This window comes from Euwallacea fornicatus, chromosome 19 (assembly GCF_040115645.1).
Source record: "Euwallacea fornicatus isolate EFF26 chromosome 19, ASM4011564v1, whole genome shotgun sequence".
Taxonomy (NCBI): Eukaryota; Metazoa; Arthropoda; class Insecta; order Coleoptera; family Curculionidae; genus Euwallacea; species Euwallacea fornicatus.
The window spans coordinates 1,434,796-1,447,237 of record NC_089559.1 but is presented as its reverse complement, the minus strand read 5'-3'; the positions used below and the strand labels follow the sequence as shown (position 1 = coordinate 1,447,237).

Below are 12,442 nucleotides of genomic sequence, written 5' to 3'. Positions count from 1 at the left end.
GGTGTGAAAATTTCTTTAAAAAATTACAATTTTTTAAATATTTCCGAGACTACTTGAGACATTTTAATGAAATTTTTTCAGGGTTTGATAGTTAACAACGGGGCGCATTTTACGCTAAAAACAGTGGCCGTTGTGCAACCAGTAGCGTGCTGGCAGGATAATTGCTGGATATTTTAAAGGAAAAATGTGGCACGCCACTGTTCTTTTCCAATATTTTGTTTCTTTTTTAATTGTGTTCGATTTGGAAGAAATAAAGATCTCTTGTCTTTTTTTCGTAGGACGCACCGTTTTCGAGTAAATAGATAAAAAACATTGTAGCTAAATTTTTTCATTCTTTTTTATTATTCTTAAGAGAAGAAATACTTGTATGGAGATACGAATTTTTTTGTTGTGTACTTGCCTGTTTTACTAAAATTTCATTAAAATGTCTCGAGCAGTTTCGGAAATATTTAAAAAGTTGTAATTTTTCAAAGAAATTTTCACACCCTGTATTTCTGCTACGAAGCATTTTTGGGATATAGTTCATATAACAAAATTACCTTTATTTTAGCTGTAGAATACGCTCCCGAAGTTATGTACCGTAATTGGGAAACACCCTGTATATATATTTTTTAAATGTCATATTTTTCTTGTAATCATTTACTATCCTCAGAGAAAAAAATGCTTATTCCTTTTTACATTGACAATTGTTTATTTGAAAAACGAGTTTCTTCTTAAAATTTAATAATTCACTAACCCTGTAGGTTAAAAATTAAATTAAAATTTAAACTATTGCCTCCCATGGATCATAAGAAACAGGCTTGTGACTTTTACATTTCATGAAAAACTATATAAAATGCAAAAGGTTGATTGTGTTTTCGGATAAATGTGATGGCCACAATCGCAATATCAAACTTTTACTTTTACGTCAGTACATCGTATCCAGCCCTGATTATACGGTAGAAGTTATAGATCATAAATTTCTCGTAAATGGGCACCCGTATTTACTATGTGATCCAGACTTTGGTCTGGTTCAAAAACAAAAAAATACATTTCCAAAATCTGTTCACACCACAGAGATTGGAAACCAGTGAATTTGGCTGCTCGAAAAAAAGAAAAAATTTATTGTTATAAACTTCACTAAAGAATTGTTTGTGCCTACTAAAAATTTGTAATTGACTATTTGTACTAGAAAAATATCAATTGAAAAGTCGGAAGTGGAATAGCTTAAATTCAGTAGTTATGTTTTAAAAGAGAATGTCCTTTTCATGATTCATTATAAACATTCTAATGATACTGAGTGATTTTTGTCAAGTGGATTTAAAGAAAAGAAGGTCAATAAGTGTAATTAGCAGCAAGTTGCCAATTTTATACCCTCATGGCAATGCAATAAGAGAGAAGAAAAAGATAGGTCTTCTTCAGCTACTTGAATATATACAACCAATCCATCATGATTTTTATTTAAAAAAAAACTGTGAATATCCAATGTTATTCAGGATGCAATTCCGATAACAGAATTTCATGGAAATTATTAATATTTCTTATTCAAAATGCATTAGTTGTTAAGTTAAATAGTGTAAGGTATTAATTTTTAAAGTCTTTAACAAACTGTTGTAGCCCCGATTTATTCCTTACGTGCGTCTAATATGTCCAATGCAAAAGTGGCCTAACCAACCAAAATTTGCTGTAATAGTAATTTAAAAATATAAAATAATCATTATTCGTCTAGAATCTAAGGGCGAGTAAGTAATTTTGATATGATTTCGACTCGAAGTAATTTTGATATGATTAATTATCATGAACAAAACTAAGTTATTTTGAATCGTGTTTTCTCGACAATGGGATTTCTATGTTAAGCCACTTTTGCGCTGACAGCCTCATTTATCCTTGCGAAAAGTTTCATCGTTTTTAAAATATCTGTTTTCTTAGGTTTCTATACGAAATAATTGAGTAGATTCAATTAAGCTCATTTTCTTAGTTATAAATACAGCTTTCGGAAATGTATTTTCGTAATTTATTTAAAAAAATATATAAATACTTATAATTGCAAAGTGAAACAAAAATGAATTTAAAATTACTACTATAAGCAATTATGTAGGCAAATTAATGTGTTAAAATATTTTGGTTCTAATTTATTCTTACATTTTAAACAAAATTTTCTTTAGTTCGGCCCTGGCTCAAAAAATCCAAATAGCTTTTTAGAACGTCTCTAGGGTACACTATTTCAAATAATACATGATATTATGACAAAATTATAATTCACAAAATTAAGAACAGAAGGAAATATTATTCACAGGAAAATAAGCGAGATTAAATCTAAAAAAATATTAGTTATTTTAAAACTTTCAGCGCTAGTTCTAATTTAAACGATACTACTGTTAATTAATTTTATTTTTAAAATGAAACTCCCACTTCTAACACAATTACTTGTCCCTTTTAGTCTGCCCTCCCGACTTTCCTCGTTTGGCCGTTACTTTAATAACGACGAGACTTTGAACAAGGATAAATATAGTTACGTGGATTTAAAATGAATCGATCTATGTCCCTTTGAAAATTTTCTATCTCTCTACCAAACATCTTGTATATTTCGGTCCAAACAAACACCGAATTCCTTTGATACGCCGTTCCTTACAACAACCTCAAGATAGACGCTCTAAATACACCTCGGCTCACAATCATAGAATTTATTTATATAGTAAGGAAATCAAAATGCATTTTGTAGAAGATTTTGAAGGAGTTTTTAATTTGTCTATATACTTTTGTCCATTATTGTATGTGTCAACTTTGATGACTTTTGCAAATTAAATAACATACACATTAACGCACTGCGAAGTTTTTGACACTGACAGTGCTGCTTTGATTCGTGCGCAGTAAAACTTTTGACGGCGCACGCGTCAAGAAAATGGACGGTTAAAATTTCGGAGAAAAACGCCATCTTGGTATTTTGATAGAATGTCAACATACACCGCCATTTTGTGAACGAACGTTAATTCCGGCGGCTGTAGAAATCGGAGAAGGCGGTTACCAACGTCACCAGTCGTCTATTTTACATTAGGAAAAAACTTTTACTGAAATTCGTTGTCCTCGCACATGAATTCTTTTGAAAAATGGAGCTAGATGGTTAGCAAAAAGAGGCATACGCAGCATTTCTTTGTCCAAGAAGTATTTCGTCGAATACGAACTTGTATTACATTATTTTGAAGGAAATTTTATAAGTCCACTTCAAACAGTTCCTTCACAAAAAATATGGCTGACTTCTGTTTTGCTCAGTTATATTTCCTGCGCTATTATCTAACTCTCTCTCAATCTCTTCAAAACTTCGAATCCAACATACAAAGAATTTCTCGTCTAGAAGCTTTTGCTACTATTAAGTTGCAGACCACGATTTGAAATATACAGGTAATTTATGTCCGGATTAAATCGTGTTCTTCGCTTACCACTTATTACCACTGATATGAATATTAAAAGGACGTTATTAACGGAAATAATGTGTAACCGTATCCGGTTTTCTTCACCATGGCCTAACTCCTAAGGAACGACTTAAGGTATAGTCTGATGGTCAAGGCATAAGACCGATTTGAATATTTAATCAAAAAGAGAAAGAGACACCTTATTAGATGTTCACAATGCACCGCCAAGCTAATGCTGCCTAATTAGCGAGAAGGTTTACCGTTATGGTGCACAAATTGAGGATGTAATGCTCGATGTAATGGTTATCTTCCACGTCATAATAAAACGCCACACTCTCGTATATATTGACGATTATGATTACCGTTGGTTATGGTCAGTGTTTGCGATGGTCAGTTACCTGTCCGATGCGAGATAAACTCTCGGTGATAAGGTGCGAATGTGAAGATGTTGTCATCGGGATTCTCAGATTCTTAACTGTAAAATCTATTTGAATGTGCAGCGTTTAAAACCCGCTCTAGTCAACGTAGGTATAAATTTTTCCATCGTGTTCATTTTTTATTTGTATACAGAGTGTTCCAAACGCGAGTCACGTCTGCGGGATCGTGAAAATGGTAAAAGATGTAAAAAAATAACGGTTTAAGGATGATGTTTTGAAAAATGCCGTTTACTTAGAGGGGCACATTGGTACTCTACCTCCAGACCAAGGTACACAACGGAATACCACGGTTAAAATTCGAAAAGGGCTGCTTGGCCCTGAACTCTACTTCCGTTGCGCTGGTAGCACAAGAAACGAGACATTATACAATACCTTCTGATACTCAATAGGGAACATTGTTGCCGGCGTTTACGAGAAGTGCCGATGTCCAGGCCGACATGAATACATGCCGGCGCCGATACACATTTTTTTTCATAAAACAACGCTGCAAAAGCCCGATCTCCATTAATTGAGCTAATTAACAACAATTCTAACGGGAATTCAAATACGAGCTCATTTATTTATGATAAACACCGTAATGGGGGAATAATAGCAATATTAGGACAGCCCGGCAGTTAAACCCGCTGAAGTGTTAAAGTGCATCAATTATAATTTACTATTATCATATGAGATATCTAAGAAATCTAATGCATTCTAGGGAAGGTGCCGTTATAACGTTAATTAAAGCGGTGCTAGAATTACTTTATTAAGATAGCCAGGAACCCGAATTGCGTTATGGCGATCCACCGTTATAATATGGCATCTATTCGAGAATAAGCGTTCACAATAACTGCATAAGTACATGTATTTGTCTATTGAAAAGTTTTCTAAATCTGTTTAATAGACTTGCCAATGCACCAAGACAGATGAAGAAGAACTGCCAATCCGCACGTTATGAAATTCTGTTTATTTTCGTAAACAGAGCAATCGGGTTGTCCCGGTTTGACCGTCAGATTAAGCCCCCCTTTAAACCCGAGTTTAGACCAAACCAGGAACAACTTTTGATTTGTCCTTGATGGCGAGTGACGTTACAAGTTTTGGAAATATAGATAAAAATCAGTTGAAAAATGTTCATACACTCGCACTACCTGAAAAATGTGAAGCGATAATTTTCAACAATAAAAAATGTTTAATTCGCTTGCGGATTGGTATGACCACAAAACATATTGTTACGGCTGGTGGGCAACTGCCGCAGGTAAGAGCCAAAGACAAAAAGGGGGGTTCACCATCGTGGGCGCTCGACAAGCAATTTATTGCCCCTTAAATATGTCGAATATTCTGGGACGCTTGTCTAGGTTAATGTTCGCATGTTCTTATGAAAATTGTAGAATCTTCCAAACGTAGGATCTTCAGCTAGATAAGAGACCATTGTTGAGAGCGACTTAGCCTAGAAGTAATACAGCTATACTAATGAAGTAACTGTAATAAGCGACATTAAAGGGTTTGACACTGAAATTGTGATTCATTAGTGGACTATCAGTTACTGAATTGTAATTGTCTTTATCGAATTAATAGTTTTTACGTGGAAACAAGTGGACTGGAACCATCCGAGACCGTTAAAATCGTTGCGATTTGGTGTCAGAAACGGGACTCCGGCGGGACACTGCAGATATAATTGATGTTGGGTACTTCTGGGGGTAGTGATGTCCTCACGATATGGACGGAACATCAATCGAGATAAATATGTACCTACTCCCAAAAATGTTCTCGGATTTTATAATGGCCTCCCAATCCCTGGGTCTGTCAGTTAGGAGACTGCGTAGGAATTACGTGAACGTGAGGGCCAATGGACAACTCGATGGAGAAGCGAAAAATAAGAGAACCGGATGAAAGTCCACATGCATGTCTTTTACATCTACATGCATTAACTATTTAATATCAATAGGGTCGATTTCTCTACCCACCTCATTTTAAAGCCTTATTTACAACGGCGAATTGCGGATATTGTTATTCGAATTCATCCGAATTTTCTCCTTTGACTCCCTCCATGTTCACACACTCACGAAATACGCCAAAAGGCATAAGGTCAAATTTAAATAGTGAACAAGTATTACTTATTCTTGTTATCAAGCGATATATGCAAGTAAAGTTCTGTTACTACAAGGAACCGTGTCCGTAATTGCAATTTAAAACCCAGAAGACCTACGCTGGGCCCTCAATTAAATGTTGATCATCGCAGAGCTAGATTAACGTTTGCTTGGGAACATGTTAACTGGTTAGAGGCTGATTAGGCAAATGTTATGTTCAGTGATGACTCCCAATTTTGTTTGTACAGACTAAATGAACGTTATGTAAAGTGTAACATGGCCTAAGATTAGGTGGTGTAGGATAGGAGGATCTGTAATGGTTTAGGCAGAAGCATCACTCCCGAAGCCCAAATGAACTTAGTGGTGATATCAGACGAAGTATAATCATCGTCTTCAATATGCGTGGTATTTCAGAGTTGAAGTGACGAAACCTTAGGGGAGATTCCTTTTAACAAAATACGGAAAAAATCCATATGAACATGGATCCGAAAATGCTTCATTTCCGAAATATAGTGTTAAAGTTTTTGAATTGAGTTTTTTATTTTTAACGCAAAAACGCTTTAGCCGATTTTAATGAAACGTCTACGGTTTATTAAAACAATTATTAGATATCTAGTGGATCAATTAGATTTGATCCAGAATTTCCAGTGACGCACCCAGTCAGCAAGTCGTTTGTTGTCAAGGGTATTTTTGAATATTAAGAAGTACCTGCGCATTACAGAGGCGTTATTTAATTTTTTTTTGCTTTCATAAAGTAAAAATACTACAATAAATGTTTTGGGATAATTCCTAAGTATTTTCATTTTTCCTTGGGGAGTTTAGAGACGTGCAGAAGTGTGGTATGCTAATTTTTTTTGAGAAAACGAAGCGAGACCCTAAAAAAGTCAAGAGGCAAAATTATAATTTCAGTGAATTTATCTGAATATTACATGAAAACCACAAAAAAAAAACGACAAGGTGATATTTTTTTTGCAAAAAAAAAAACAACCAAATTATTCGCTGGATATGCCCCTGGAAAGTCTGGATAAAATCTAATTTGTCCAGTAAATGTCTAATAATTGTTTTAATAAAACCGGAAAAATTGCATTAAAATCGACTAACGTTTTTAAGCTAATAATAAAAAAAAACTCTTTTTTTTTTAATATAAAACCCTCCACCTCGGAAACAAAGCGTTTTCGGACTCATGTTCACATGATATATTCATATATGAACTTTGTTCCATATTTTGCTGAACGGAATTTCTCCTTGGCTTTTGCTACTTCAACTCTGAAACATCCTGTAGAGAGACTTTTAGATCCTATGTAATGCAATTTGCATTCCTAACAGGAGGCAATCTTAGAACAATAACATTCATTACAATAATATGATGGCCAGAGACCTGGACCTAGACCTAATAGAAAATCTTTGGCATACTCTGTACAGAGATGGAGGAAACCTCTTCAACATCCAATTAACTCTCAAGAACTTGAAGAAAAGTTAATAGAAATTTGGCGAAGTTTTGATACAGATGAAATTAGAAATTTAATAACAAGTATAGGTCGTATGGGAAATATTTATTTCTGCAAAATAAAGAACACAGAACAGTAACCATGAACTTTCTAATACCAGAAGAGAATTCCAAGATTTTATTAACATGCATATTTTATTAAATAAAAAAATATATGTATGAAAAATTTTTGAGTCACAAGAGCAAAAAGGTCAAATGGTGAATTTTTCTGTTAAAATTAAGATTATATATGTATATTTATACAAGGTATAAAATATCATTATGGAGACGTTTCAGAAAGCAATAGCACTCTGCAAAATAATTAAAAAATGCTCATAAATGCATAATTTTCAACATACAGGGGGCAAAATCTCAATTTTTCTTACATAAGCCTTGAGTTAAATTTTTGAAATTTCATACATCTATTTTCTTTAAAACCCTCTATAACAAAATGCCAAAATCGTCGTTAGCCACATACAGGGTGCACTGTATTTTGACCCATATACTATGTTATGCTTTGTATATGTATATTTTGTTGAAAAACTCTGTAGCACTTTTTATACCTAATTTATATTTCTTCTTCAATTCTTTAGCATTTTGGTATCTTGCAGTATTTTCGTATTTTTCACCGTTTTTGTAGGATTTGCAAAAATATCTATCAGTGCAAATTAAGAATGTAAAGAAAGTAGGGAAAAAGAACCATCTGGCTCAATTATCAACTATCTGAAACAATTCCTAACATTTAATTACATTTGTTAAAATAAAAATAAATCTAAATTAAACCGAATTATGTAAAATGTAGAAAATATTCTCCTGTCATGTGAATAACATATAAAACTTTACCACCATGTGTATTGAAAATAGTGTGTTTTTGATCATAAGTCCATTTCTATTTTTTAATAATTTTTAAGAGTACTAGTGCTCCTAGATATACATATTTCCATGATGATATGTTACACCCTGTATATAATATTTTGTATATTATATCTGAAACTGAATTAGATCAGAACAATCATATTAGAAAACTCAAAATTACCATAAACTTCACAGAGTGTTACAAAAATTTAGAAAAAACACTTGTCAAGATAAGACATTGTTTCTAACCAAACCAATTGGTTATTAAAGAATAGAAGATGATTTTGGACGTACAAAAACTTTAATACACAACTAAGGCAAAAGACAATAAAATATGTCAGGGAGTCATATATGCATAATTTCTGTTTTATTTAGTATTAGCATTCAAAGAAGTAGCTGGAAATTTTATTTAAAAGATAGAAGAAAGGTATGTTCCATCGAAAGCAAGAAACTGTCCAATTCCTTCCTTATTTCATGATTTTATTGGGAATTGTGTATCATCTTAGCGAAGTTACCTATAGTAAAATGAATTCTTAACTGGCGGATTGTCAGATTTTTCTAAAATATTTTTTTCATTTTATTTTCACTCCAATGTGGGTCATTAATTGACAGAGCTATCAATTGTTTATATTTATTCAATCATAATTCATATGATCGATGAATGTTGGACCTGTCTTAAGGCCAAAATTTACTACAGATTTCAATTTTTTAGCGCTAATGATCTTGGACCATGATAATGATACAGGTTGGTCGAAAAATTTTGTATATGAAGCATTACTTTTATTATTAAAAAAAAAAACAGCAGTCAGGTGAATTCACATTAATTCAAGTAAGTTAAGATCAAGTAGTACTTAACTGGCCCATCCACATATTTATCAATTGCAAACTTTCAACTTTGCTTTCACATGACTTATAGCACTATTGGCATGCTTGATTGTGAGAGTTCATGAACTTTGATTTACATGATTGATTAGTGATCTTTGGAGGTTCAATGATACATCTTTGGAGATAAGACTGCTAAAGGGTGTTCATCAAGACTGCAGAGATTGAAAAGAATTTAATGCTTAGATGGTTGAAGTGTTACATTACAGACAGGGCACTGAAACTGAAACTTTACTGCAAAAGTTACTGCCTACTTTCTGTTGTTCAAAGGCATTTTTTTTGGGGGACAATGGAAGAAAAATACCTATTTGAAAAGATGATACAGGCTCAATTTGTGGGTATTTTGTTGAGTATCTGTATCTGAGGATTCGTGCAATCACCCTGCGTATTTTCCATATGATGAAAACAAAAGACGGTACACATCCACTAAAACAAAAAACCATCGGACTGAATCCGGCATAATAAAAAATCCATTAGCGCGAATTGCGATTAATCTATTTTCTAGCATGTGTTGTTGGTGCGTAAATTCCTTAATAGAGGAGTTACGCAAATCCGAAATCGGTGCCTAATAAATCTCACCGCCTGTAAAAATAACCAACAACGTAGGCCCAGGTAAAACAGACGACCGTCCTTATTCTAGCCTAGGAAGCTGACCTACTATAAATATCGTCATACATGTTTTCGCCTTGACAGCAACCATCGTCAGCTGAACTGAGCGGAATCAAACTTCCATAAACGCAACATAAAATGGGGAATAGGAAATAATAATCATCCCCTATGCAAATGCCTGGAAAGGGGCAAATAAACCCGGAAATTCCGCGCGGAGTATCAAAACACACCGCCATGTTGAATGGTTCCACACACGCATTAGTCGTTTATTGAATCGGGATTGTTTACCTGCTACAGGGCCGACGAAAAGTCCTACTGCAAACACAATGCAGAGCTGAAGTGTTCGCACCGCCATAAATCCGTAATCATTTGGGTATTGATGTAATGCACAATTTTCTCACTCAATTGAAGTCACAAATGAACAAAAACTAAAAACAATCGCCGAACGCGCACGTCAGAACATTCAACTACACTGTGGCCGTGCGAAATAGATGCTGACTCTGACCATTTGGCTGATACGGCAAGCAGGCCGGGGAAACAAGAAACAAGTGAATGCTCGTGAGCTTGTATGCTGCGTTGCCACGTTCCCAGCTCTATATGGCAGAGAGGCAATGCACAGGAATGACCTAATAATTTTAGCTCTATGCTCTATCTTAGCCTAGAAACTACACACTTTGTACAGTAGGCGGTCAGTCCCTCCCCCCCCTTTCACGCATTAAAAATCTGGGACCCATTTAAGACATAAATACATATGTCGAGTTGAAATTTTAGGTCAATAATGTAAATATATGGGGTAAGAAAGGTTAGTTTTTAATATGAAACTGATAAATCTCGGTTTCAAAATTTCAATAAGGCGCCATTTCAAAACATATATTTTTCATACCGATGGCAGTTCGTTGTCATAGAAACTTTCGCAGATAATTCCTTAAAAAAGATCGTTATTATGATTTTATATGAAATACAAGTCAATTGCAAGTTTCCATTAAGAATTCGATTCTAATAAAACTTACACTTGTAATTTCCACTGTCTCGGCATAAATCGAAATAATGCTCCATTAAAAACCATTTTCTTCAATTGACGGAACCATTCTTGGGGTAAATTTAATTGCATTATCATACTAATATGACAAGCAATGACATATAAGTCCATTATGATTAATTCATAGCGCGCAGGCCATTACCGATTGCGGCACTATTTATTTAGGTAGATATCGTATCATAGATCCCATTCCCATGAACCAACCCATGAAACTGTTCATGTTTTTTTTGTTCAGTATTAGTACCGTTAGGTGCACGTTGATTTTTAAAATTTATTTGGTAGGCACCTTTAAAATGTGATCAACACGGAAACCAAATTGGTCCTCTACCTGAATAGATTTAACCGTGAGGTGAACCAAAGAAGGTCTCTAAAGAAATTGTTAAGGCAGTGCTTAAAATTAGACTGGTGATTATTATTTGCTCCTAAGGCCTGAGATATCCGCATAATATTTAAGTACATATTTGATTCTTATTTCAATTTTTCACAGAGACAGTTATCAAATGTTTAGTCCGCTCAATGTAATAAAATGTAAATAAATATCACTTCATTATCGGTACTTTTTGTCCTTTGCAAGACAGGAGCGTCGGATTTTTAATACGATATTTCAGTATTTTGGAAACCATCATCGACTTAATTTTTTCGATACCGAGCTATCATTTTTATTGCATTTTTTGAAAATATCAAATCGATATAAAAAAAATGAAGTTGATGGTGGCAAAGATGCTTTAGGTCACATGATACCATCCCCTAAAGAAGAAAAGAATTATTGTTTATTTTAAGAAATTATTTCAAATAAGCGCCGGGAAAAGTAAAGACTATTTCGGCAAATATTGTTTTTTTTTTTGGTATTTTCGACAATGGAGGGGATAAATTATGTGTCGAATGTATTTTATACCACAAATGTGTCCAAAAATAAGACTATTTACATATTAAATTATCTCATGAAATAAACCGCTAGTCAAATCACCTGCATAATGCAAATTTTTACACCAAATGTAAAGGTGGAAACTTGACATAGTAAAAACATATACAACCGCAGTTGGCATTAAATTTAAGTGGGAAGTTTGAAAAAATGTCCCATCTAGGGTGCTTTAAAGTGTTCTGCATTTTTTCCCTAGTTAAGTTTGAAATTTTCTTTTATAAAAGCCAGTTTAAATTTTTGGTAAACGATAAACGCATTATTAATTAAAATGAAGTTAATAGTACTCTCGGCGTTAATGCTGTCAAGCTATTCCTGCTAGGAATTTTTAACGTTTCCGCAGAAGTACGTACAATGAATACGAATATTCTTCCTACGTAACCGCTAAAAATTCCAAACTTATACTATTTCTCGCAGAAAATAATGTTGCTATTCAAAGGAAGTTCGACGTTGTTCATTTTCTACACAATTTTGATGCTGAGAATTCACATATTTTTATAAGAAAAACGATAAGAAATATTCCGAAAATTCCATCATGGAGGACTAAAATAGTATTACTCTCTTCAATACTATAATATCGAATGGATCCATGTGTGCAAATGTTCGGAATTATAATTATTTGAGGTACCCATTTTTCTCATTTTTGGAATACACTTTACTTCAGTGGAGAAATGTTGGGTCTTGCACACGGACCTTGAAAGCAATTAATACCTAAGATTTTTTCAACACCAGTAACTGGCGCATTAAGGACCCATCACAG

General features: G+C 33.9%; 1 protein-coding gene across 1 annotated transcript in view; it reads right to left on the bottom strand.

Moving 5' to 3' along the window:
- LOC136345388 (protogenin-like) overlaps positions 1-10,276 on the bottom strand; it is a 44,026-nt gene extending 33,750 nt beyond the window's left edge. The window contains exon 1 of the mRNA XM_066293638.1: positions 10,013-10,276. Coding sequence (XP_066149735.1) covers positions 10,013-10,079 — 67 coding nt within the window. The 5' untranslated portion in view covers positions 10,080-10,276. The remainder of the gene's footprint in view (positions 1-10,012) is intronic.
- Between the last annotated feature and the right edge of the window lie 2,166 nt (positions 10,277-12,442).